Source organism: Papaver somniferum, chromosome 5 (genome assembly GCF_003573695.1).
Source record: "Papaver somniferum cultivar HN1 chromosome 5, ASM357369v1, whole genome shotgun sequence".
NCBI lineage: Eukaryota > Viridiplantae > Streptophyta > Magnoliopsida > Ranunculales > Papaveraceae > Papaver > Papaver somniferum.
The window spans coordinates 132,652,631-132,679,999 of record NC_039362.1 but is presented as its reverse complement, the minus strand read 5'-3'; the positions used below and the strand labels follow the sequence as shown (position 1 = coordinate 132,679,999).

General features: G+C 36.7%; 5 protein-coding genes across 6 annotated transcripts; 2 read left to right on the top strand and 3 right to left on the bottom strand.

Moving 5' to 3' along the window:
* Positions 1-4,684: 4,684 nt before the first annotated feature.
* LOC113282759 (peroxidase 40-like) lies at positions 4,685-6,023 on the top strand. Its single transcript, XM_026531827.1, has 4 exons — positions 4,685-4,997; positions 5,080-5,271; positions 5,340-5,505; positions 5,586-6,023. Exons 1-4 carry the CDS (start codon positions 4,743-4,745, stop codon positions 6,002-6,004), a joined length of 1,032 nt encoding a protein of 343 aa, XP_026387612.1. The 5' UTR covers positions 4,685-4,742; the 3' UTR covers positions 6,005-6,023.
* Positions 6,024-6,334: 311 nt separating this feature from the next.
* Positions 6,335-9,631, bottom strand: LOC113282760 (formamidopyrimidine-DNA glycosylase-like). Of its 2 annotated transcripts, none has more exons than XM_026531829.1 (8): positions 9,492-9,631; positions 9,029-9,097; positions 8,802-8,927; positions 8,499-8,549; positions 7,841-7,918; positions 7,370-7,469; positions 6,929-6,963; positions 6,335-6,835 (listed from the first exon to the last, which is right to left on the bottom strand). In XM_026531829.1, exons 2-8 carry the CDS (start codon positions 9,077-9,079, stop codon positions 6,500-6,502), a joined length of 777 nt encoding a protein of 258 aa, XP_026387614.1. In that variant the 5' UTR covers positions 9,080-9,097; positions 9,492-9,631; the 3' UTR covers positions 6,335-6,499. The 2 variants fall into 2 exon arrangements, with proteins under 2 accessions (XP_026387614.1, XP_026387613.1); XM_026531828.1 differs by lacking the exon at positions 7,370-7,469 and adding an exon at positions 7,208-7,310.
* LOC113282761 (DCC family protein At1g52590, chloroplastic) lies at positions 9,265-11,018 on the bottom strand. Its single transcript, XM_026531830.1, has 5 exons — positions 10,692-11,018; positions 10,529-10,586; positions 10,324-10,431; positions 10,022-10,114; positions 9,265-9,889 (listed from the first exon to the last, which is right to left on the bottom strand). The coding sequence occupies exons 1-5, from the start codon at positions 10,891-10,893 to the stop codon at positions 9,808-9,810; spliced, it is 543 nt and encodes a 180-aa protein (XP_026387615.1). The 5' UTR covers positions 10,894-11,018; the 3' UTR covers positions 9,265-9,807.
* A 5,538-nt stretch (positions 11,019-16,556) lies between these two features.
* Positions 16,557-19,448, top strand: LOC113282758 (heptahelical transmembrane protein 1-like). Its single transcript, XM_026531826.1, has 4 exons — positions 16,557-17,137; positions 17,250-17,342; positions 18,495-18,558; positions 18,638-19,448. Exons 1-4 carry the CDS (start codon positions 16,572-16,574, stop codon positions 19,301-19,303), a joined length of 1,389 nt encoding a protein of 462 aa, XP_026387611.1. The 5' UTR covers positions 16,557-16,571; the 3' UTR covers positions 19,304-19,448.
* A 215-nt stretch (positions 19,449-19,663) lies between these two features.
* On the bottom strand, positions 19,664-27,066 carry LOC113282757 (probable sucrose-phosphate synthase 1). The gene is made up of 13 exons (XM_026531825.1): positions 26,689-27,066; positions 26,468-26,557; positions 25,700-25,941; positions 25,292-25,355; positions 24,489-25,181; positions 24,217-24,333; positions 23,966-24,097; positions 23,707-23,883; positions 23,332-23,385; positions 23,182-23,244; positions 21,999-22,952; positions 21,723-21,850; positions 19,664-20,514 (listed from the first exon to the last, which is right to left on the bottom strand). The coding sequence occupies exons 1-13, from the start codon at positions 26,896-26,898 to the stop codon at positions 20,235-20,237; spliced, it is 3,204 nt and encodes a 1,067-aa protein (XP_026387610.1). The 5' UTR covers positions 26,899-27,066; the 3' UTR covers positions 19,664-20,234.
* Positions 27,067-27,369: the final 303 nt, after the last annotated feature.

Sequence of the window (27,369 nt, the reverse complement as noted above, 5' to 3'; positions counted from 1 at the left end):
GAAATATTGGGTGTGGTTGTTAGACGCCCGCTTTTCAATTTCTTATATTCAATCGGGCTTGCAATTCCTATTTGTTTGATTGCAGATTGAATTGAGAAATAGAGATATAACTCTTGGATATATTTCCATTGATTGAGTCTGACTGTCTAGTTAATTCTCTTGGAATTATATTGGAGTTGTCCATACAGATTGCTAAACGAAATATTGGGTGAGGTTGTTAGACCCCCGCTTTTTCAGTACTAATGCAGTGGTAGATCATGTCACACAATTTATCAGTAAAACATAATTGTTTAAAAATGCATGTCGTGAAAAAATTCCATTCAATACGGTCAAATGCTTTAGACATGTCTATTTTCGTAGCAATATCACCAACTCTATCAATTTTCTTTCGCATAGTATCAAGAAATTCATGAGCTATAATGATGTTATCTTGGGTTCATCTACCTGGTACAAAAGCCACTTGATATGGTGATATGATTTTTGATATAATAGTTTTCATTCGATTTACCATTAACTTAGAGATGATTTTATACGTAGAATTACATAAGCTAATGGGTCGAAAATCGCTAGGGGTATCCGGGCATTCAACTTTAGGTACCAAAGTTTGATAAGTAAAATTAATGGATGGATCAAAATGTTAAGTCACAAAAAAAATCTGACCAGCTGAACAATATCCCAACTGAACTTGTATAAACCTATTTGAAAGCCATCAGGGCCTGGAGCTTTCCAGGATGGCATTTGAGCTATAATATCTCTAATTTTATCTACAGAAGGAATACGTAAAAGATTCTTATTATCTTCCTCACTAATGCAGGGATGTATAAGAGCATGAAGCTTCGAATCTTTAACAGGATTTGAAGATGAAGTTATATGTTGAAAATGATTATTCAATGAAATTTCTAATTCACTTCGTTCCTTCTCCTAAAATTGGCCCTAGTATGAAAATACTTAGTATTTTTATCACCATAAGAAAAATAAGAATCTCTAGATGTTTGCCTGACATGCTGATCATGAATATCATATAAATGTGATAGATCATCAGTGTGCAACTGGATATATTGAAGGACAATTCAGCTTGTAGATTATGCTGAAACAAAGTACGCAATTGATTCTTGATATGTTTAATTTTTTCTTGAATACTACTAAAGGTTGTTTTACTCCGATCCGATAAAGCATGTTGTGTATTCAGAAGTTTAGATTGAACAGAATATTGATCTTGCATCTTCCAAGCAGAGTCAATAATATTTTTACATTCATTATGACTTAACCAATAAATGGGTTTCTACTTGAGATACAGTTTGAGTCGTATTGCTTTCCATGATTTCTAGTTCTCTTAAGTATTACATTATTGTAATCGTAATACGATAACCAACTTGTTCGAGCATACTTTGCATCAAGTTGTAATTTAGACCTACAATTCAAAGTCAAAACATGACAAATTACAAAGACATTATAGTTTTACTTTTGAACTCTAAACTAATTAAATAGATGAAGTTTTAGTTTTTCTTTGAGTTATTGTTTGACGGCCTTTTGGTTTATCTGATGTTTTAACCTTTGCCTTGGATTGTTTACCTTTTGCGACCTTCTCGACCACCTTCTTCTCCTCCATCTCGTCATCTTCTCTATCATCATTGTCACTAGTTACCTTAGCTATCTTTTTTGTAGTATGCTTTTGATTCTGGGCTTTCTTTAGTTTTCATCTATTTCTCTTTTCCCCTTCCATATTTTCTTCATTGTTGTCATCTCTATCTGACGATTGTTCTTTTGGTTCAACTGGTGCATTCTTAGCTTGTTCTCCAGTAAGCTTTTGCAAGTCTGGCACATATGCAGTCGTCTGCTAAGAATATTAGACCGCTTTAAATCAAAAACTTGAGAAAAATAAAAGAAATAAAGAAATAAGTAGCAAATGTGACTAAGAATACATACCCTGCCTCCTGCCGTTATGAAATCAATTTTCTTCCCTGTAAGGAAATGGAAAGCTCAAAGGGGTTACTTAATTTTAGCCTCAAATAAAACATGAAAGCGGATCAAACTAGATGCACAAATCCAATTAGCTGGCTTAGCTGCCCCCGTAAAAACAAATCAGTAACCAGTGTATAAAGTCAAAGTTAGTTTTCAAAATGATATTAATGGTATTGATTTTCCAGTGAACTACATCAAAGTGAAAACCATCTATTCACGCTACAACTAAACCTATCGGAGCAACTATGTGAGAATCAAGGAAGGATGAAAATAAAAATACAGATTTCACTAAAGATCTTTGAGATTTAGTCTTGTGTAAAAGGATTTCCACGACCCTAAACATTCCAAGCTATAATTTTCATGTCCAATAACGTATTGTATATCTCTTTTTCTAGGGATATTAGCGGCTTTACTATTTACTGCACTTTTTATTTTTATTAGTTTTCCTTGCATTTTCTTTTTCATGTAAAAACCTTATTACGTATGTTTCACGTCTAGGTGAACTAATAGGGGCTACCAATGGGGTCTGTCTCTCTGCCTAAAGCATCGCTTGTTGAGACTACCACCCCAGCTAGCTGGTATTGTAATTTTTGTTATTAAAAAAATTGCTAGATTTTCCAATCCGTTTTATTCTACCAAAAAAACATGTCCACTTTATATCCTTTGTTTTACTTGAAGAGGAGGGATCGGGTGACATTGTTAATTTGACAGAGTCACTCACAGACTCCATCAGCCAGTGGATCTAAATTTTTTGAAGGGCTGAGATTAAAATCAAAAACACGCGGGTTTTGGTTAATTATCCATGACCCGATGCAAAACACTCGACTCTTCTTATCTCAACTCTTCTATTTCTCTTTCTTAATGGTTACAACAGAGGATTAGCTTCTCCTTCTCTCTCGGCTATTCGTTCACTTCTGCAACAAATGGAATTAAACCCAGTCAATTAATGAAACCGTTTGCTATAGAAAAGTTTTGAAATACCAAAACTGTTCCTCGTTTTTTTTTTATTTTGCATTCAAAAATCTGTTTCTAGGGTTCTGATTTAGGAATTGGTTAAAAACCTTCCTTAATTTATGTTTTCTTCATGATTAATAGGGGTTTGAAACCTAAAAACATCTTGGATTCAATTCAATTTTCGATCCCTTGCTTAATTTCTTCTCAATTTAATAGATTTCTAAAGAAAGGTCCTGGTTTTTGATGTTCCAGGAGATTGATCTAAAATACGATCTCCTAATTATATATTTGTACGTGTTACAGGTGCTTCTAGTTTAGCTAACAAATATGATTTGAATTTGGAAGATTGATACTGCTAAAAAGATAAGGTTTGTTCAGTTTGGCCCGTAGCAAGTGAATTGGTATTTGGCTGGACATAATTGGTGGTGCTAGGATTGTGAGAATGCAGGATTTTTCCACATCTAACTAAACAATAAACTTAATTAATCGATGGTAGAGCTTTTGGTTGTTTTGTTGGAGAGAGCAAGGTATTGAAACCGTCAAGCTTTTTTTATTTTTACAAAGCCATGCCCATGTTGAAGCCTGAAGCATCCTTCATGATTGATGTTTGAATCGGATTTTTTCCTATAAATAGTAATAGTTTGTTATTAATAATTTAATATTTAGGAAGATATAATAATTGTATCAATTTAATATAAGTCTAGTTAATTTAAAAAACAGTAGCGTGACGCAGTGGTTCACTTTATTTTAAGTCGGAGGTTCGAAATTCCCCTAAAAAAGACTTGACTAAGTAAAAAGGGGCATCAATTAAATAAATCTTTTGCTTCATGGTAGATTCGTTTCGGAGCGAATTTGAAAAATTTGAAGCGAAGCATACGAAACGTAGCGTGAAGCGGCGCTTCATAATAGATTCGCTTCATAACTACGTTTCGAAGCGAATTGGAAAAATCTAAAGCGAAGCGTAGCGTGAAGCGGCGCTTTTAAAAACCATGGCAGAGAGTGGAAGGAGGAAGAAGGATTAGAGACGAACGAAATAATAGCCGAGAGAGATATGGAGGAAGTCAACCTATGAAACTGGGTTTTGGGTTAGTAAAAAAAAAACCCGCATGTTTATCAATTAATCTGAGCCCTTCAAAAGATTTACATCCAACGGCTCATGGAGTCTGTGAGTGACTCTGTCAAATAAACCGTCACCCGATCCCTCCCCTTACTTGAATACCCTTCATATTTAACTCTCTTAAACATCTTTAAACATCTTACACCACTAAATGATATCCATCCAACCCCTAGATTTATGGGTAGCATTTTCTGATAAATACACAGGGGACAACCAGGTAATTTTATGGGTGTGCTTTATAATATAGATTAGTGGGCCATGATGTCAGTAGCTCCGCTCTAACTGTGTGGTTTGACGGGAAAACTGATACAAAGAACACTTTTGTTAATGCCAAACAAATGTGTGCATTGCAGTAACCGGAAGTTGAAATAATATTTTAACGGCCGGCCGGACGCATTACTTTTGAATCTTCAACTTCCGGTTACAGCACACTCTATTCAGTCCGTTCCCGTGTGTATTCTTTTGCATGAAGAAAGCATGAAGAATCATCACATGGGAATCAGTATGACCAAATCATTGTTATATGCCATCATTACTACTAGCTTTTCTGGACTACTTCAAGACCTTGACTATGTCTCTCTCAACCACTCCCTTTGCCACTATAAACATTACCAAGTAGAGTGCAGAATTGGCAAGAACCACTCTCATTGTAGTACGGCTACTCATCTTTTCATTTGCATGATCAGTATTGCTAAGACTAGCTAGCTTAATGGCAGTGTTTAATCTCCTTGTTTTGCTTTGGGTTTTTCTCTCAATTGCTTCCATATCTAATAACTACTTTTTCATCCAAGCTTGTTTTAGTACTGATAATGGTGCTGCATCTTCTCTCCAAATTGATGCCTACATCCATACTTGCCCAGATGTTGAACGTATCATTTACTCAAAGGTTGAGGAAGCTGTGATGAATGATCCACGGATGGCTGCATCGCTTCTTCGTCTCCATTTTCATGATTGTTTTGTTAATGTGAGTACATTAATTCACATTTATAGTAACAATATGTAGCTTAAATCTAAACTATTGATATGTGTATATGTATTGGCTGTAGGGTTGCGATGCTTCCGTCTTGTTAGATGATTCAAATACGTTTGTTGGAGAAAAGACTGCAGTACCCAATTTGAATTCTCTAAGAGGGTTTGATGTGGTTGATGCAATAAAATGTGAACTTGAATCTGTGTGTCCTGAGACTGTTTCCTGTGCTGACATTCTTGCTACTGCTGCCCGAGACTCCGTTGTTGTGGTAATGTTTACCATCTAAGACTGTTTCCTGTGCACTTTGTAAGCTGACAATTTGTGTTTTAATGGCAGTCTGGTGGACCGGGGTGGGATGTTCCAATGGGTAGAAAGGACAGCTTGAGTGCTAGCAAAACAGATGCGAATAACAACATTCCAGCTCCAAATTCAGACTTAAACACCCTCATCACCAAATTCCAAAACGTTGGCCTCGACTACACTGACATGGTTGCTCTATCAGGTGATGTGTTTTCCTCTAAATTATCCATCTAAATCCATCAAATTCTAAAGCTAAAACTCTGTGCAATCATCCGTTTCCAGGTGCACACACCATTGGTCAAGCTAGGTGCTCATCGTTCAGCTCTAGTCTTCAGGGTCGCAGTAGCAGCAGCAGCTCTGATGGGCCAGTCCTCGACCTACAATTTCTAGCATCATTGAAACAGCTTTGCTCCAACTCTGAAAATGACAACAATGCAACTCTAACAGCTCTTGACTTGGCAACCCCAGCAACATTTGATAATCAGTATTTCATTAACCTTGTGTCAGGCGAGGCTCTTCTACCATCTGATCAAGCACTTGTCGCTGGAAACAGTCCAACACTCGAAATCGTGGAGTCATACGTAATCGATCCACTGGCTTTCTTTGAGGACTTCAAACGCTCTATGGCAAGGATGGGAAGCTTGAGTCCACTTACTGGTGAAAATGGCCAGATCCGCCGCAACTGTAGGGTCGCCAACTAATAAGGCTGTTTTACTTTAAGAACGCCATTCTATTGTAGCTCTGGTTGCTAGTTCATTGTGGTATTATTATTATTATCTCTATTAATAGACCAAGACTATTTGGTTAGCTTTCTCCAAGTTCACATGGACTCGGAAAACCATTTAACTTCGTTCGAATCAATTTCGAGTCTAATGAATTTATCCAAGAAGCTTCATCACTGAAATTTCCTAGAATAGGAATAAGATGAGCACAGCACAGGACAACCAGGTAATTCTATGGGTGAGCTTCACAACAGATTGGTGAGCTATGATGTCAATAACTCTGCTCTAACTGTGGTTTACCAGAAAAAATGATGCAGAGAACACTTCTATTAATGCCAAAAAAAATGTTGCATCAAATTGTGATTTCTCCCTACAATTCAAAGTCAAAGCATGACCGAAATCTTCAAATATTACACTAATTTTTGAACTCTAAACTAATTAAACAGATGTTCATATGATAACGGATATGAAGTTCTAAGTTTTCTTTGAGTTCTTGCTTTGACGGCCTTTTGGTTTGTCTGATGTTTCAACCTTTGCCTTTGATTGTTTACCTTTTGCGACCTTTTCAACCTTCTTCTCCTCCATCTCGTCATCTTCACTGTCATTATCATTGTCACTAGTTGCCTTACCTTTCCTTTTTGCAGGAGGCTTTTTGGTCTGGGCTTTCTTTGGTTTTGATTTATTTCCCTTCTTCCGTTCCAGATTTTCTTCATCCTCATCTCCATCTGACGTTTGTTCTTTTGGTTCAAGTGCTGCCTTCTTAGCTTGTTCTCCAGTAAGCTTTTGCAAGTCTGGCACATAAGCAGTTGTCTGCAACAAATATTAGACCGCTTTAAATCAGAAACTTAAGAAAGATAAAACAAAGAAAGAAATAAGTAGCACATATTGACTAAGAATACATACCCTGCCTCCTGCTGTTATGAAATCAATTTTCTTCCCTGCAAGTAGATGGAAAGCGCAAAGGTGTTACTTAATTTTAGCCTTAGATAAAACATGAAGGCGGGTCAATCTAGATGCACAAATCCAATTAGCTGGTTCCAAATAAGCAACAAGTGAGCAATGTTATAATTGCACTTGACAGGATAACAATTTAGTGTATTGAAGCTGGGCATGACTAGCAAAGTTGACAAACTAATACGTCAATCACGACATGACTGATGATATTGGAGTCAAGAGCCGAACCATCAACAAAGGCCTTGCCAGGTTTCTTTTCGCGAGAATGGAAAATCCAATTACTGGGATACTGACTACTGTCAGCTCCAACTTCAACTGCCTTATCAATGACCTGTAAAATCAATTATTTATTTATCAAAAATGATTCATGTAAATTTAGAAATACCTTACCGCTCATTTTTCCTGGCTTTTTGTTCCACCGAGAATGAAATAACCATTCAATTGGAAATTTGCTACAATCAGCATCAACTTCAACCGCAAACTCTACAACCTACACATACACCTCGTTTGGTTGGAAGAATCGGAATCCTAGGAATTCAATTATGGGGTAATCTAATTCTTGGATTTCAAATCAATTCCAAGGAATTGCATTCAAATCCAAAAAACTAACATTTGGTTGAGGTAATTCAATTACTTATGTTTTTACCCCGGAACCCAATTCCATTGCACTGTTGGACCAGTGCAATGGAAATCTATTGTTTCGCAGGGAATTGGTTTCTAGCCTTTAATTCCTTGAACGAAACATGCTAATAACAGTGTCCTTTCTTTCTATATTTGCTCCAATGCTTAGGCAGACATGTGTAGATTTAAAACAAACTTTACAAACAAGAAGCAAACATCACAAGCAAAATCCAGTCATACCTCTATGATGCACTTTTGCAGAGTTTCACAGTGCTCCTTGGACAAGCTCGAAGAAACTTGGAGAGGATGAATTCTTGCCTGTCATCGGAGAATATATTGTGAATCACAACTTCATTTTTTGCAGTAGCAATTTTCATGGACTAAAAGTTGTATTGGCTGAAACGTGTAAATAGTATTAAGCCTTTGAAGGAAAAACTTAAACACTTCCATTTTCCAGGAACATGTATGAATGAATAATTTTATGATAAAGCAACATGGTATGATGCCTGTCAACACTATCAGGGGAACAAGAAAGTCAACAACTGAACCTTATTAATGATGATTGTATACTAGAGCCCTTTGATTCAAATAAACCAAAATGAAAACCATAAAATTTTGCTTCAGGACTTCTTTTTGGTTAGTTATTTGATACCGCAGTCATCATTTATGGTGGTTGATGTACTATAAAGTAATTCTACAAGAAACTTAAAAGTCTTAGATAACTTTCAGAGCAAGCATATGATGTAAAAATTTGCATTCAACAGTAGGTTAGAGTATGACACATTCAATACACCGAGCTCAGTGAGGGAAATAGCTGAATCTTTTAAACAAGCAGAAGAAACTACAAATTATACATGAAAATTGAAAAGGGGCATGATTATAAGTAGAGTAAACTGACTTGATAAAGCACTTCATCTGCGATCCAATTGCCAATCCCCGAAATGAAGCTCTGCATATGATTTATTCATTTCAAATCATCAGTCAATAGACTTTCTGAAAGCCACAACATAAATAAAGCTTCCCTATCCACCATTTTGAAGGGGACCCCTTAAGACAAAAATATTTGGGACCCAGAAATAAATTTTGAAGTAGAAGTGTACAACTGATTGCTACCTATAAGACAATTCAGCATTGTAACGAGCAAGAGAAAGCATATAAGGTAATTCCAATCAGTTTTGCTAAAACAGAGAGAATATCTAACCTGGTCAAGTAAAAGAGGTTTAATAGCAATCTTCTTCTTTCTCAGTAACTGAAAGAACTCGTCTGTTGTCATAGGCTCCAGCAGCGCATCTGGACCAAGCTCGGAGATTGGAGGTTTCAACGTTGGCTGCACCAACAAAGTCAACAGCATGAAATACTGAAGGGAAAACACAACTAAGAATGCAATGGACAATGAACTGATAGTGAGTATTGAGAAGGTAAAACTACATCTTTGAGCAAGCGCACTTTGGCGAATCGTCGCTTGTCAGTAAAAGACATCTCTAAACCATCATCTAGCTGCATAAAACAAAAAAGAAACGACATTTCATACGCTATGACAAATAAACTACGACTTGCACGTTCAAATTTAATTAACAAAAATGTTTATGGATAACCATGTTGGCTGTTGTTCACATGCTCTTTTGATATCCATGCCATATACTACATTATCACGTAAGCACTGGTTGATGCTCAAATATACAGTGTAATCATATTAAACCATTAGGCAGTTGATTACATCGTTAAAAATTTTACAAACGGAATGCATTGAACACATATCATCTATGAAGTATGTCCTACATTTACAGAAAATGATCAAATGCTCTATAAAAACCACCTCAACCAGATCCACAGGATTTTGACAAATTACAGTTTTTGTTACCCCTACAGAACTAATATGAGCTGCACACACCTTTACATGTTGGCCTGAAGGCTAAGGCCTTATACCATCCCCCACTTTGACAACAAAGTCAACAGGCTATTATGCATCATACACAGTTGTATTGTACAGTAGTAACAGTACTGAGCAAATTCTCTTGAATACGATTTTGCCTTCTCTGAGGTACAAAGTGCAGTTTCTTTATAAAGGGTATACAATACAGTATAATTTTTGATGTTATTTTTCTTTGTATACGAAACTATGGATTCATCTTGACATCTTTTATGTTCTTACAAGTTAAGTTGGTGTGTAAATCAAGCTGACATTGATGCTCAACTATCCTAATAAACTATATCTCACACGATTCCGCCCGACCGAAGATGTTGTACCGATTATCTGCAACATTATCGTATACAAAATCCCGTATGAACCTGCAATTTTTTACATAGTGCAAATGAAAACAAAAGGTTAAATCACTGGATAAATGTCTTTCACTGGGAATTCAGAAACTAGAATAAGAGAAAGAAAAATGTGAATTGGAACAAGACAAGAATGGGGCTTACAATGGCACAAACTGCAGAAACAATGCAAGCTGGGGAAAAGGCAAATTGAGGTATTCCATGATCTTGAGTACTGCTTCTGACTTGATATATGATCTAGCAAGACATAGTTTTACTGTCAGAGGTAGTCTTTCTTTTGCACATATGCAACACTGATACATTAATGTGCCGTCACAAGTGTGGTCATGTTGCACAGTGCCATCAGCATTTACAACATGAATAGTCTGTAAATTTCTGTCTGCTCTGATATACAAACTAGTAATTAATGGTAATGAGAATTGCTGTGCATTTAGTTAGTTAGTTACCTATCCTTTTCAACAAGAACAACACTAGAAATATCGTCCGGTGCTCTTTTGGACCTCTGTAGCAACTTCTTACCAGATTCACTTTGAAGTGGTTCAAACCTCATTCTCCTAATAAAAGAAAAACAATAATTGGGATCATTACAAACAAAAGACAAGTGAAAAATAAAGTTCCATGTTTAGGAGTATATAATATAATATAACTAACCTTTGACGATCATTATCCCGAACAAATTTGACACCCCCATTACATAAGTTGCACACTCCTGAGAACACAAATATTGAAAATGTATCGGTAGACATCTAAAATTTCAACTAGCTAAGAATATATCGTAAGCATGTAGTACTTTATTCGTTTTAGTTGCACATACCATCAAACAACATAATCGGTCTTGAATCTCCTTGGTCGAAGAAATTCGAAGTGGCCTTCACCCAATCCACACCTACTTCTTCTTTGTCATCAGGTCGTGAAATTGTGGTTGCCAAAGTCGAGACTTTGCGGCGACTAACTTTCCCTGAGAGTGGAACCTGTAACCGGGCATATGGTACTGGTGAAGCAAGGAACAAGGCCATCTGATTAAGCACACGAAGAAAATTTCAGTTGAGAAATTGGCAGATGAACTAGTAGAAGAGATGAGTTCCAATTTATTTAGGTACTCAAAGTTACGAATTCAGCCTTGCGTATATAGTTATGTTTGCTGGAATAGTAAGGGTAACTTTATTCAATTCGCAGGCCTATGGTTGAGATAAGATGTCATGTGGCACTACATAAGCCTGACAAACTTCGGAGGTTTGGGATGAGACTGGAGTTGGCCTACTTAATTTTTTTTTAATTTTTTTTTTCGTGATGAATTCGGTTTGGTGTTGCCAGATAACGTCACCGTTGGTAAAATTCAATGCACCACTAGACTAAAACCAAAGACGGCCTGTTTTAATAGCACATCTGTGTCGGGCCCGGCCAGGCCAAATGGCCCCACTACCAGATGGGCATTAGGCCTGTCAATGGATGCTAACGTAACGGAAATAGGCTCTGTCGGTGCCGTTCTCGTTAAAATTTAGCGGATATCCGTTACCGTTCATTTCCGGCGGAAATAAGAAATTCAAAAACGTTACCGTTACGTTGGACTTACCGGATAACGGATATTTTTCCGCTGCCATCCGGTAAGTCACAGGACAACCACAAAACAGGATAAAAACACAGAACAAGTACACATAACAGCTTTAAAATCCAACAAAACAGGTTCTAAATCCATGCCACACCAAAAAAAGACATACAGATGTTCATGCCATTGCCACACAAGAAAACAAGTTCATAATCTTCATGTTTTTTTTTGCAAAAAAAAGACATCTCCATCTCCATTTGAGTCAACAAATGCAAATGCATTCCTCCTCCATCTCCAGATTCTCCTCTGCCAAGTCCCAAGTGCCAACTGCATCTGCAAATGCATTTACAGATGATGATTTCTAAGGCAGAGAAGACGATGCTTGATTCAGCATCCGTAGTTTCTCTCTTTTTCTCTCTGAGAACTTCTCTGTTGTGTCGAAGTGAAGAACAGAAGAATGACTGAATGAGATGAGATAAACCAAACAATACATAACGTATAAAAAGGGGAACTTAGGCGCAGGCCCAAAAAAAATGTGCATAACTAGTTATGCAGTACAAAGAAAATGTGCATAACCAGTTATGCAGATGCATAACTTGTTATGTGGCAAAAAAAAAAAGTGCATAACCAGTTGTGCAGATGCATAAGACATTATGCAGTACAGAACAATGTGCATAACTAGTTATGCAGATGCATCAAAGGTTATGCTTATCATAAATCACTGCAGATGCAAAGAAAATGGTGCATAACTAGTTATGCAGTACAAAGAAAATGTGCATAACCAGTTATGCAGTACGCACGTTAACGGATAACGGAACTAAACCTAACGGAAATACACGGTTCTACTACCGTTACGTTAAGAAGGGATTATCCGTTAGCTTATCGGTATCGGATATCCGTTTACCGCTATGTCGGATGGTAGCAGTAACGGCTAACGGATTATCGGTATCGGCTAAAGGAAAATCGGTATCCATTGACAGGCCTAATGGGCATGTCATTCTAATGGTTCTCTACTGCTGAATGAAATGAAAACTGGTTCCTAACAAGTCCAAAAGAGCCTCACGTAACAGCTTGGTATATTCCTAGAGATGTACTCCGTTTCAGAAGAACCTTAGCTTGTCGTGGGTCGTCGATCTTCCATGCATGCCCTCAAGTTTGACCAACCAAAACTGCCTTCATTTCATGAGGTGTACGTACGTACATAGCAAGACGCAAACAAGTTTATGAAAAAAGTGTACGGGCAAGGTAAGAAGACTTGCACGAAAGATAAAATGCATATTTGGTTTGCTTGGTTGGTCATTCAATTAGTAAACCATAAGTAAGAAAGTTAAGTAAAGGAAAATGTGTGATTAAGAAACTAGCTAATAGCAGGTGTTGATTAGTAGAGGATGGTGATGACTTCAATGATTAATTAAGTAAACCACACTGCAGTGCAGACTAATGAAACACGCAAGAAATGTTGGTTTCTCATTATCATCACGGACACAAACTTCCATTCAACAAGTAAGCAGCATACAACAAACAACCTCTAGCTGCTGCTGCTAGTTGGGAGTTGAGAGTTTAAGACTCTTCTTGATTGACTTGATTTAGGGCCGTTTGGTTGCCTACCTTTTTGTGCTTTCTTGACAAATTTCATAATTTTTGAAATATATTATTTAAATGAAAAGAGAGAAAAAAACAGCTGGGATTTGCTCGACCTAATAATAAGAATTTGTTTGCTTAAAATATTAAAAGAAAAAAAAGATAAAATAACAGAAATTTAATTGCGTAGATGATGGCTAGATGTAACTAGGTACTGCATCCAACAACTAGTATCTAACTCTCTTTAATAAAAGTTCTTCCCGTGAAAATACTAGTTACTATACTTTGTAACTTTAGGCGTATACAATGATTTCGTCATAATTTGTCAAATATAAATCACATCGATCTGATATGACTATTATCTTCATCACGCGGCTCGCAAATCAAGTCGAGTATACAGCTACACATGCATGCCCACGTCTAACTATTTGCACCGGCTCATGAAAACTTCATGATGTCGCCACTAGCACTCCATGCTCCATCAAATTAAGTCACGACTCCCTCCCATCTCATAATAAATAGAGTCATGCACATGTACTTTTTACTTTTGCGGAAAATGGGTCATTTGTTCAAATATATTTAAAACATGTTCAAATGGACGAGTAAAAATTTATACGGGTGAAATGGACACCAAAAAAATAACAAGGATGAAACTGGATTCATCCTGACTTAAATTTAAAAAATAGCAAGGATGAAACTGGATGCATCCTGATATAAATTAAAAATAAGAAAAAATATTTGAAAATGGGTAGGATGAAACTGTTTACATCCTGACTATTTTTACATTTTTGTCCATTTAAACAGTATCAAAATGTAAATGTCCTTTTCACCCAGAAATTGTTGATTTTGGTCTTTTTAACCAATTTTGTGTTATTTTTGGGGAACTTTGAACTTTAAATCACGATGATAAAAAAGAGCCGACATCGTAAGTTCAAAAAGAAACATTGCATCTAGATTGACCTAGGATTACGGCCTAAAAGTATTTTATCTCATTTTTCGGTTGGAACAATTCTGGAACGATTTTAATTCTACTTCTATGTAGTAAAAGTAAAATTGTTACTAACCAAATGAAAACAACAAATATCTAATTTTGGTTACTCGTTAAATCGATCATGACGCCTTTATATTTCATAAGTAAAGTTATACTAGTACACAAAAGGAAAATCTGATGTTTGTCTAGTCAGAACTTTTTTTTTTTGGAGCAATTTTTAACATGTATGATGAGAATGTCATCGATCTGTGAGCCTCGAACCTCGGAACGTAAGCTTTGAAATGCCATCAATTACATGATGTTTCAAGTCTGATTTTATGCACACTCTATTAACAATGTCCATGTAATATCCTGATCTCATCTTTTAAAATGATTTTAACATGAAAAGCTAAGATTTTGGAATACGATTTGTCAACATCCCTAAATTTTCATATAAGTCAAGTGCATGCAGAGAAAACTAGTTAATGATCACATGATATATATATACTCAACTCCTTGATCCAAACTCGACTGTGATCCTAGATGTATACACTTGTTTCTTTTGCTCGATTGCACTCTTAAGTGCCCATATATCAAAGACAAATGCAATGATGGTCAACAACCCATAAGTTTCCTCTAGAAAACAAGAGTATTGTAATATCGGTACCTCCAGAGGTGAGGTCAATTACAAGGAAAATGAGGTGCTAGCACAATTGGAATCTCTCGTCTGCGAAATTAGAAACAAATTTGTTGGTGTACATCCTTTCGGTCATAAGTCAGACTTCGGTGATTTTTTGGATTGATGTCCATGTAATATCTTGATTTCATCTTTTAAAATGATTTTACTAGTGTTGCGAAAAAATGGATACAAATAATTGAAGCGCAAAACGTGAGATCGATTAGGGAATTAGATCTTAATGTGGTTCTTCAACTCTAGAGACATATATGTTATTGTCAATGACATTATCTAGTAACATTGTTTGACTAAACAAATGAAAATAACAAATATCTAATTCTGGTTTTGGTTAAATCGATCATGATGCCACTATATCTCATAAGTAAAGTTATAATACTACATAGAAGGAAATTTGGTATTTGTCTAATCAGAACTTCTTTTTTGTTTTGGAATAATTTATAACAATTTGGTATTTGACTGAAGATCTTAGATTGTTATAGTCAGTTTATTGATCCTTGGTGTGATAACTGGACTCTCACATTTGGATCGCTAAACTAAACCCTGCAGTTCCTCAACATCTTAGCTGAAAAGTCTTTTTCTTTATTAATCATGATATTAGATCCTGGAATTTGACTAGATTAAATATCCACTTTGGTAATGTTTTTGTTGAGAAGATTGTCTCTATATCCTTAAGCCAACTTTGCACTCCTGATAAGAGGACTTGAGAGCTTTCAAAGAATGAAAATTTTAGTTTTAAATCTGCTTATTTGGGTCTCAGAGGTCCTAGACATTTCCCAAATAACAATCTTTCAAAGTGCATTTGGAAAATTAAGGTATCTCATCATATCCAACTTTTTCCTCTAGAAAGCTAGGAACGATATTCTTATTAGAACTGTTCTTCATGTTAGAATGTCTATTTACAATCTTATTTTTCATAGAAGTCTGTTTTCGAATGAATTTGTTATGCATGCTTTGATTCTTTGCCCGTTTGCTAGCTTTGTTGATACTCTTCTTTCCTTTGCTTGCCTAATTTTTATTTATATGCTTCCTCTTTTCATGATTAGATATTACTGGCTTATTGATCATGTCTCGGCTTTTTTAGATGAGTCTAAGAGTCTCTTTATTTCTATAATATGGTCTATTTGGAGTAGTAGGGATAATCTAATTTTTAGTTTGAAAAAAGGAAAACCAAAGGTGTTGTTATTGCTAGATCTAGCTGTTCTTATCCCAAAAATCACCATTTTCCCATCCCCTCCCCCAAGACCCTAAGCTGAATGTCATTAGTACTTTTGTAAAATAGATGTCTCCCTTTCCTGGTTGGACTAAATGCGGCCCAAATGGATCACTTGATGTTATTACTTTGGATAATGGTGCATGGTATATAATGAGAGATTCCTCCAATAAGACTTCTTTTTGGTGGTGCTTAATCTCCCGAAGAAACAGAGACCCGACCAATATAGGTCATTTTGATGAAAGCACGGGTCATTTTGAAGAAAGTTGTGGAGTTACCGCTCACTCATGTTAATGTAAAAAGTGACGCCAGGGAACTTGTCACTCATTTTTAGCAGGAAACTTTGAAAGCAACCAATATACATATGTTCTTTCTAAAGACATTTCTTTTTTCAATTCTAACTTTCCGGTGTGTAATTTGTCTTTCGTTCCTAGAATTGTCTTAGCTCATCGTCTAAACCTCCAATCTGGCTTCTGCCTACTATTGAGGAGGCTTTCGTCTATAGAAAGAATTATAGTATTTATTTATTTTTAGTAATTTCTTACTTTTTTTTTTTACTTAATCAATAAAAAATCAAATAACAATATACAATTATAAATTTTTGTAATTAAGAAAAAGGAAGTTGTGAGCTACATGGGACATATAGACTCCTCTCCTAGTGGAGAAAGAAAACCCGTAATGTGAATGTAAATGCGAAGAGAAGAGAAGAGAAGAGAGAGATTAGGGAGGGAGGGGGCTTTAAATTGGTGCAGTTGGGTTGGTTGCCTAGTTGGCGAACTGCACTTAAATAGAAAGAGAGAGAAGAAACAGAGAGAAAGGGAATTTAATCTCAAAGAAGAAATTAATCATCCAATCAATCCCTTTTCAAAATCTCTCTCTTTTTTCTCTCAAATGACTACTGCTGGTACTGATCATCAGGCATCTGAGAACAGCAATTGTTGTGTGTGGAGAAGAAAGAAAGGAATCAGAAAGAAATCAAAATCATCATCATCATTTTCATCTTCATCATCTGAAGACTTGGTAATGGAGGAAATGAAAGCAGTCAGTCCATTGATGAATGGAATCAACAAGAAGGAAAAGAAGAATCATAATAGTAGAAAGAAGAACAAATGTTTTGAATTATTGGCTTATAAAGATTTACCAGATTATATGAAGGATAATGAGTATATTTTAGATCATTACAGAGCTAATTGGCCTATCAAAGTTGCTTTCTACAGTCTGTTCCGTTGGCACAATGAAACTCTCAACATCTGGACGTAATTTATTAGCTCATTCTATCTATTTCATTTGATTCTTTCTTTTGAGTAATTGAGATTGATTTTACGGTCAAATTTAATCTGATTGATTTTGATTTTTTATATTTTACAGGCATCTGATTGGATTCTTCGTGTTTGTGGGATTGACTGCAGCAAATCTGATTGAAATTCCTGAAGTTGCTGATCTTCTCGGCAAATTTACCAGGTTTTTCTCACTTTTCACTTTTCACTTTTCATTAAGCTAAAAGAAAGTTTAGCTTAATTGGGTGGAAATAAAAAAATTAAGTTTTTCATTTTTTTACTAATAATTTTAAAATTCACTAGTCATGTCATGTGAGGAATAGTGGTCTCACTGAATGTTTCCAAGAAAAACGGAGAGGAGGGGACAGTTTGTATTTTGCTATATTATCTGTCTATTCCCGATCCTGTTGAAGAACATAAAAGTTGGACAATTCGTTGCTGATTTACGTGTTTTCAACTGTTCAGTTTCGTGCTTAATCTGCATTCAGTCCGAGGATTGAATATACACCCTAGAATGACTTAGTCTAAATCCAAAACAAAATCATCGTAGAATCCAAAAAGGCAAAAATAAGGAAAATTCATTACAGAATCCAAAGTAGTGCTCGGAGAATTGCTCACAAAAAAATAATAATTTCTTTTGTTTCTTGCAAATGACAGTCCATAGATTCCTTTTCTGGTCGGCTACTAGAGAAATAGAGAGTGATTTGCAGATTTTTGTGACCTCTCAAGATATAGAGATATTTCAGTGTCATTTTTGTAAAGAACAAATATAGGCATTTTTGTGAGAAAATTTCCTGGTACACTGTGAAAAAAATGAGTTTATCTCAATGATGAGATAATAACGTCTGTGTGCTAAATCTGAGTGGCATTACCAAATGAGTGTGTGAAAATCTGAAGGCTAGTTTTTGTTGAATTGTCTATTTGTTCACTGTTTTAGTATAGGTGATTTGACCCACAATCTACTGGCTGTTGGGACTTAAACGTGGATACACTCACTCCATTGAATTTATACTGCTCTTAATTAGTAGTTATACATAAATACCAGTGGGTAAGTAAGTAGGGTCACCTGGTTTATGCTTGGTTCCGCCCTGACTAAGATAAATCATTCACAAACAAAAATCAGTTCATATTTGAAGATTGATAGTTCTGATTCTTTAGACAGCTAAACAAAGTCCTGGAACAACACGAAACGCGCTAAATCTGAACTGATTATTTAATTTAATATAAGAAAGGTGGTTCTAATAACAAAATATTGTTAGTCATGCGAGGCATGACTCGAGTCTACACTCATTGATGCTTCTTCTGTTTAATAACATGCTTAATATGCTGTTTGCAGCTGGTCACTTCCAATGGCAACTCCAGGTGGAAATGCTTCTCATGATTCAAAAGATTTCTATTATGTGAGTGCTTTTCGTATCAAATTGTTTGATTTTTTTTTTCTTTTTTATCACGAAATACTGATATAAAGAACTGTTTCAGAGAACAACGGCATCGGTGGACTTGGGGGAAATGTCACCATCTGAACTGCAAGTGGCCCAATGGCCATTCTTCGTCTTCTTAGCTGGTTCGATGTTCTGTCTTCTCACAAGTAGTATTTGCCATCTCTTTTGCTGCCATTCTCATCGTTTGAGTCTATTATTACTAAGACTGGACTATGTTGGTATCGCCGTTATGATAGTCACATCCTTTTTCCCACCAATGTACTATATATTCCAATGTCAACCACAATGGCAATGGATTTACCTTGGTGGGATTACAACCATGGGTGTTTTCACTATCATAAATTTATTAACCCCAGCATTCTCAACAAGTAAATACCGTGTTTACCGAGCTTTACTCTTCTGCGCAATGGGATTCTCCGGCATCATTCCAGCAATTCACGCCTTGATTTTGAACTGGAACGAACCAAGGCGCGTCGCAACAGTGACATACGAATCAATCATGGCTTTATCTTATGCTACCGGAACTTTGTTCTACGTTACAAGGATTCCTGAGAGATGGAAGCCAGGTTGGTTCGATTTAGCTGGCCATAGTCACCAAATATTCCATGTTTTTGTGATCATGGGCGCCTTATCCCATTACTATGCTGCACTTGTATTTATTGATTGGCGTCGTGTTGTTGGCTGTCCCACGACAAACTTGTGAACTGGTCTTAGTGTTATCAATTCATAGATGGAATTATAATTTGTTAGGAATTATTTTGTTGGTGATTATATATATTTTTCTTAAATGAAAATTCTTTTTAGTACAATGTAATTGTTATTATTAGTGATGATGATTATAATGTTTACCAATTCCTTCTGCTTCTTCTGTTGAGCTCCAATCTAATTCAGTTTTTAGAACATAAGGAGTAAGGGACCTTATGCAAGAAGATCTCTACATCGTGCCTAGGTAATTAAAATGAATCAATAATAAGCATAAAAATAAGCTAAGTAGCCTCATTGAAACATACATCAGAAAAAAATCACAATCTACATGCCAGGAGCCAAACAAGAGAAGCCCAAGTTGGCACCGAACGAACTAAAATGCTATTGCGTATAAATACTAGCCTCAAGAGTACTTTTCATTCACATTTCCTCTACAAACATCAAAGTGTCACTGAACAAAGAAGAAAGACCAGCACAGTTTTGCGCTTCATGTAGCAGAGTAAAATCTGCATTTTATAACAAAAGCGAAAGGAAAATCACAATTATGACCTTCAACATCCTCCTATCAGGAGATACCATGTCGCGCTACAGTTTAAAGAAGTTGATGAGAACAGCTTTCTAACAAACTCAAACAGTCAACTGACTCAACTGTTTCTCACAAAAAGGAATTCCGTTCGAAGTAAGGAAAGAAGTGAAACAAGAAAACTTATTATTTTATAAGGGAACTACCAAGAGATTCTTCGATGTGGTTCCCAGGTGTAGACTATCTGAATTTTATAAGGGAACTACCAAGAGATTCTTCGATGTGGTTCCCAGGTGTAGACTATCTGAAGCGTTGTGTATAGTAAGTTCATATGGTGATAAAACGCTTTTCTCGCAAGAGTTTCTTTATTTACATGATAAGCTGCAAGCAGTGGATCTGCACTCTTCTAAGACTTTATAACACCAAGTTCTCCAAGTGCCACCCTTATGTCGTTGCTGCTGAAACCTTCACCTGTATGCACAATGTTGGAGTTTTCATACGGGATAACATCTTCCAGTGGGTAACTCCTGATAGAGTGAAGACGAGTACGTGCGTTTTTGCAAACTCCAGTCAATACTATAGTCTTATGAATCCCTCCAAGCATTCCTTCATAATCTGTGTCTCCACATTCTCCAGCAATAACGACCATATTGGACAATTCTATTCCCCATCGAATGTATAGATACCTGAAAACAGATAGTTCTTTTAAAACATTGAGCATTCCCTAAAATGAATTTTGATTACGAAATTATGGTCGGAATGAAAATTAAATAGAAATGCAGAAGTACTCATGCATAATATAAGCCGAGTAATATTATAACACTGTGACAGCTTGCCAGTGCCGGTGCATTCAAGATAACGAGATGAGTAACATTGATGTGTTTCGAGTATATACTGGAAAAGAAGTATGTAATGGAGGAAGTGAGATGAAACTTTGGCGGACAAACTAAGATGAAACGCGACAAAAAGATTCAGAGAGGCTTGAAAAGGAGAAGCAGTTTTGAGCCACGAGAATTTGACAGTATCAGAAGATTGACTTCGAAAAAATGAACTGCAGTCATGTGTTGTGGCACACACCAATACACAAGACATAAATCAGTGTTTCACAACATGACTTACCTGAGTCTCATTCTAGCTGGTAATTCAGGTAAGTGTTAAAACAACAGATGTGAGGTCATTTTACATGGGTGAAAGAAACAGGACTTGGGTTAAGGCTTTGGGTTCAAAGCATATCATCTGTGCACCTGCGCCAACTGAAAAGGTAGACCTACGAAAAGGACTGTGATGGATATGGCAAAGTAGGTGCCCGTCAAAACACTTCATTTTAAGGGATACTGTAAGGATATCTTCGTAACAAATCAACACTCTAGCCTCCTAGTCCACTTACAAGAGATTCTGCAAGACTGCATGCAGAACAGGCACCCAGTGCTGTTAACCCACTCTTAACGTGAGTGAGCTGACTATATCAATGCTGTGAGTAATAATAATTGACCTAACGTCAATATGGAAACTAGGAACGAAGTGCCCAACAGTAAAAGGTGCTTATGAAATCAAGTTCTGGGCAAAAGGTTGAGGGAGAAGGATGTTACAACTTGGAAGATCCATAGGGTACTTGACACACACCTTCCTCTAATATCCTTAAGTAATAAATATTAGTCAGCGAACACCAATATCTATAAATAAAATGTGCGACTGGGTGTTTGGAGCCCAGCATATTACTCACCAGCAAATGCAGGCAAAACCCTAGTCTAAACTAAAGTGAAACTACTTAAACCGACACCATGTGGCAAGAAACAGAACAGTCACTTAGATACTCGTAAAATGAGAAAGCTTTAACAAATGGGAGGAGTATCAGAAACTAATACAAGAGAAGGACGGTCAGAAATACAGTTACCTAAGACTTTGTGCTCGTGATGCCAGTACAGGAATTACATTGACCTTGGTCCCATTCTGACAGTATACGACATGACAACGAAGAGCCTGGATTCTCATCAACTTCCGAAGCTCCTTAACAGGGGGAATCTGTGAAAGAAAAAAAAACACATCAACATTTTAAAATCAATGAATGATTGTGCAGCCATTTATTTAAGGTGTCTTGAGAATTCACAGGTCCCTCAGAGGTTTCATGATCAATAGAAGAGAGCCTTACAAAACGGAAAAGAGGACCTACCAATGATGGGTTTTCCACTTTAAACGAATAGCAATAGGTGGTAGATCTCTGGGGATCTTCAAGAACAACTGGTTTATCTTTTTCTCCTTCCTTTTCAACAATAGAAGCTGCCCAACGAACTAAAGTCTTCCTCAAACCTTCTCCACCCCAACGGTATTCAATTTGCGAATGGTAATCTGAATCAACTTCAACAGGAAGCCCAGAGTGATTTTCTGAGTTTAAAGAAGGATAGTAGAGATCCCCACCGCTATTGCAGATGAAAGCATCAAAATCAGTGGCATTTAATCCTCCAGAGACCAACAAGGTGTGTATCTCGGATATGGTTAAGGCTGTTGAGAGGATGAACCCAATTGAACCTGAGGTTCTCTCCTTGCTTGCTGCCTCATAAACATTCTTAATGGTTCCCATAATATCTGCATCATTATCATGATCGACGGCGATCACAAAGATATGCTTCCTCCTCCTCAACGCAGGGAATTTATTAGATGTGTTATTATGATCTGCTTTTTCAGTGGATCCAGCCTTTCGAGCATCTTGCATACCCTTTGACCATGCAAATACAGCATTCTGTATTTTCCTATTCTTACTGTTAGCAGAATTATCCACACTCTCTAAAGCATTATCAAGAGATCCACTCTCTTCCAATTTCTCTCCATCTAGTGAAAGCCTTAGGTTTAATGATATGTCTTGGATATCCCTCAAAGAATCACCAGGTGAATCTGACTCTGAATTCTCAAATTCGTCAGTTCTTTGCCACTGTGGCTGCCTTGGTCTGCAACTGGCTATGCGAGATAGGTAAGTCTTGCAGTGCTCTGGCCATGAGAAGAGGTGGATTTTCTCCAGTCCATTCTGCCGGCATTTTGCCCAGCGTTGCTTATCAGCAACGAGCTTCAAGAGAGCATCGGCAATGGCAAGCTGATCATGTGGGTCAACAAGGATACCGTTGTCAAGAACCTGCAAATGAGCAATACAAAAAAAACTATATATTACTACGCCAAGCTAGAGTATCCAACCAAAATTTATAACACAAGTTCTTTTTAACTATTAGGCCCAATCTTGTTGACATTTGAACTGACTGTGGGAGCTTTCTCTACTATATGATATGGACTCATAATCATCATTAGCAGGATATACAGTTGTTTCAAAGATTACCAGAAAACTTGAAGTGATTGAGTTGACTTACCCGGTGTATATCAACTGGGCCACCATTATTTGTAGCTACAATAGGCAAACCATAAGCAGCAGCCTGCTTGTTTTGTAGAAATAGTAACGTCAGTTAAATATGTATTGTATAGCAGAAGAGTATTACAGGCAATAATAAACAAAGAATCACCTCTATGAGAGTTAGCCCAAAGGGTTCAATGTAAGCTGGATTAATGAAGACACCCTGCAAAATACAAGTTAGACTTAAGAAATTAATGACATGCTTCTACCAAGTACTTCATCACAGGCAAGGACAAACATCACAATTGCAGCTACACTGGATACATAATAGCTATGCACCAAATTCCAGAGAGAACCACATAATCAAAGTCAAAATATATGAGATCAATAGAGGCTACTTACAAAATTATCATTGTAAATGTTAGGAATCATTCATCAGAAAGGAACCAAATTGCAGAAACCAAGACTGTGACACAATGTACAACTTAATAGCACCTTTACTAGAGTCTTATCATAAAAAAAACTCCCATAAAAATCATTATACCTTTGTCTTTGCTGCAAGACGATAAATGTCAGGAACATCAGGTTGCTTGTGGTGTTTAGGATATGCAATATGACCATACAGATCGTACTTGTCAATTAGTTTAAGTATTGAGAGCATAACAGATGAATTTGTGCTTGACATTTCTTCGATGTCCTCACGGTTACCAAGTATTAACGTCTGCAAAAGCAGAAGATACAAGAGATTTATCAAAAGTTCAAAGAGAGGGAGAGAGAGAGAAAACTTTTTTTAGGAGACATACAAGGTTGGCAAGCTCCCTCAAAGGACGACATTCTCCAAATGCTTTGACCAATGTTGTGATGTTCTTTTTGGGGTCCGGCCTAGCTAACGCAAGGATCATAGGCTTGCGAGGATTGGTGAAAAACCGCATTATCTGCCAAAATGTAAGTGAAAATTTTTGGTCCACTTCCGATAGAAAATAAGTTACAAGTGTAAATTGAAAATAACACCAACGAATATTGACGGCAGTTTGTTTTAGAGAAAGAATTAAACCTCGGACCATATAGGTGGGTCGGGAGAAGCGGGATTATCTTCATCTGCTTCTAATTCCCCATCAATATCACCATCATGTGGTACAATATGATTGAACTCCATCCCAGGAGGTATTACCTGCGTGTTTTAATGAAAAACTCAGTTCACAGGTCAAAAAAAGACGAACTCTTGTACCAAGCCAAAGACATGTAAAATTGTGCAAAGTTCGGATATGTAATTATTCCAAGAGGCAACTGGAAAGCAATGGGTTAAAGCTAAGTATCAATACTTACAAACATACGAGGCATGACCCTTCCATAACAGCTAACGTTACGCTTAATCCTCGCTCGCAATTTGCGCTCAAGTATGACATCAAAGCCATCATACAAGCTCCATTGTTTTTCTACCTCTTGCCTGGTGCTAGTAATAACAATTTCTGAAGCATCAAGACAAAGCTCTTCAGCCTCTATCCTACGGTTTATTTTGTATGTCGCGTTTATTTCTTCTCTTGACAGGCGTCCTTGTTTCAGAGACTGTTCCAGCTTATCACGGCCAAGAGAGTGGCCCGTAAAAAGCATGGGTACATTTAAAGCACCAGAGAGAAGAGCAGCAGAGTCACCAGCATCTGCATAGTGCCCGTGTATGGCAATAGGCCAAACTGGATCCCCTCCACCAATCTGTTCCCCTAATACTTTGGACATTTGTATTATATGGTTAAGTGCACCGTCGACAAATTCTGGAATATGTGGCCATAGGAGTTCCTTAGGAATGTATTTATCTCTTGGACCAAACGGTATACGAACAATATATGCACCGCTACTCTCTCCCAACTCATGATCTTCTGAACCTCTAGGAGGAAGCATCTCTGCTGGTTCCCCATAAGTCCAGTCCACATCTGGGCCTGATACTTGTCTTGTAAGCAAATCAACCCGATACACACCGGGCATTGAGGCAAGTGCCCTTGCGAGTTCCACAACATATTTAACCTAGCATAACAAATAACATTTAGGTTCCTCAAAAGTACAGAGAACATCATAGAACTTGATAAAGATACATTTACATAAAACAAAAGTATGAGAAATAATTTAGGAGGTACCTGACCACCGGTATCAGAATCACGACCAAGCTCCATATTCTCACCCCGTATGAGACCATGTAGACTGTAATATAATATTCAAATAGACTCTTAAAAGACCAGAGAATCAACAAGAATGTCATAAGTATGTAGGACACATATTTTAATATAACGGCAAGGAGAACTTTACGGAACAGATACTCGAACAAAAATTTAATTTGGTAGTTGTAGATGGATCTAAATGAAAGGATACCCTAGTTCCATTAAACAGAAAGAAATGTAGCAAACATTACACGGTGGGTACTGCAATACACACAATCAACAGCAGTATTTACCGGTTGTTTACCATATAAGCTCGGATGACAATTATATAAAACTCCATCAAACTTACACGAAATCGATGGATAGAGGAAAAAATATAAGTCAAACCTTATTAACACAATGTACAATTTTTTCTCCTTCTGTTGACTGGCCCACGCATCCATCACATCAACAGAGCTGATTCTGGGCATTCTGCCTCTATGGCTTTCACCATGAGCAGAAATGTCACTAACATGGTCTCCTCTTTCTCCTTCTGATAAATCTTCAGACATATCAGCAGTTGCCTCTCTTCGGCCTTTTTCACGTTCAAGATGCTTCCTAGCACTACGGCGAGCTTCATCCCCCTCAATCTGTAGGAGAAAATAAATGCATAAATGCATATCAGAATGAGCATTAACATTGAAGGCAGCATGAAAATGGGAAAGCACTGTTGCATATAAAAATACACCTGATTTTCTTTCTCATTTTGTTATATGACTTGAGAAATCACCTCCATCAAAATATATAAATCACCTCTCTTAAGTTTAAATAGCCCCAAAATCAAGAAAAACACACCAATTCTTCTGAAAAACCGGTTCATCAGTACACAGATAGTAACTGAAAACCTCATACCGATCACACTTTACAATACAAAAAAAATCAAATCCGCATACAAATAAGTACAAAAAAGCAAAACCGAAGACGGACAGTTATTTTGATCACAGACTTCTACACATGTGAGCACTTTGATTGAAAAATCAACAAAGCAATCATAAAATAATCATGCATTTCTTAGTATATCACAGTATCAAATCTCTCAGTCGAATCTCATAAACATAAAATTCTACATCATCCACATACGAAATTGAAAAGAAAAAGACCTAAAAACAAACAAACCTGTTTCTTTTTACGAGCCAAATTCCAAATCCTCCAACACATATTTTCCAATCTCGTATTCCTCTCTTGAGGACTTCTCGTTGCCGCAGCCTAAACAACAATCAAAAAATAAAATCATAAACATCATTTCTTCTATCTTATACAAAATCAGTTAAGAAAAATCCGAAATCAATCAGATAAAGTGAGAGTAAAAAAAAGGAAATATCCATATATGTATATACCTTGAGCCATGATTTATGAAGATCAGTCTCATCAAAACCAGTAATAACTTCTTCAACAAAATAAGTAGTAGGACTAAATCTTCCTCTTTCTCTAAGCAATAAAGATGATTTTGATTTCACATCTGGTTTTTTTCCCTGTTGATCGATTGCTGGTCCTCCTACATCAAGAATTGCTTCTAAATAACTATTTATCCAATCATTTCCCGCCATTACCACTACCACCTACTATCTCACTCTCACAGGTTCTTTCTCTTGTTTAACGGAATAGATAGATTTTAGATGACATAGAGGAGGAATTCTAGAGTATTCTTCCAGACAACGAAAATCGTGGAGGAGAGAGATTTACAGACGGAGACGTATTTTCTCCGGAAAGGTCTTAAAAGGATATTTTTATTAAAACTGTCAATAAAAAGGTCTATTTATGGATTGACTGTAGACTCTCTGGTGTGACAGCGCAGACCCTGCGACTGGTTTTTTATTACAGTTTTATATTTGCTATTGGGCAATCTCGGAGACATCGACACGTAGCAACGGAAAATTGTATTACGAGTTTGTTCAATAACGTGCAACATTTTAATAACGAATTTTTGTGCACATCTAAGTGAGAAACTATACATCCCAATCAATCTGTTAATTTTGGTTGTTATGATAAGGGGGATTAGAAGAACTTATGGTGAATCT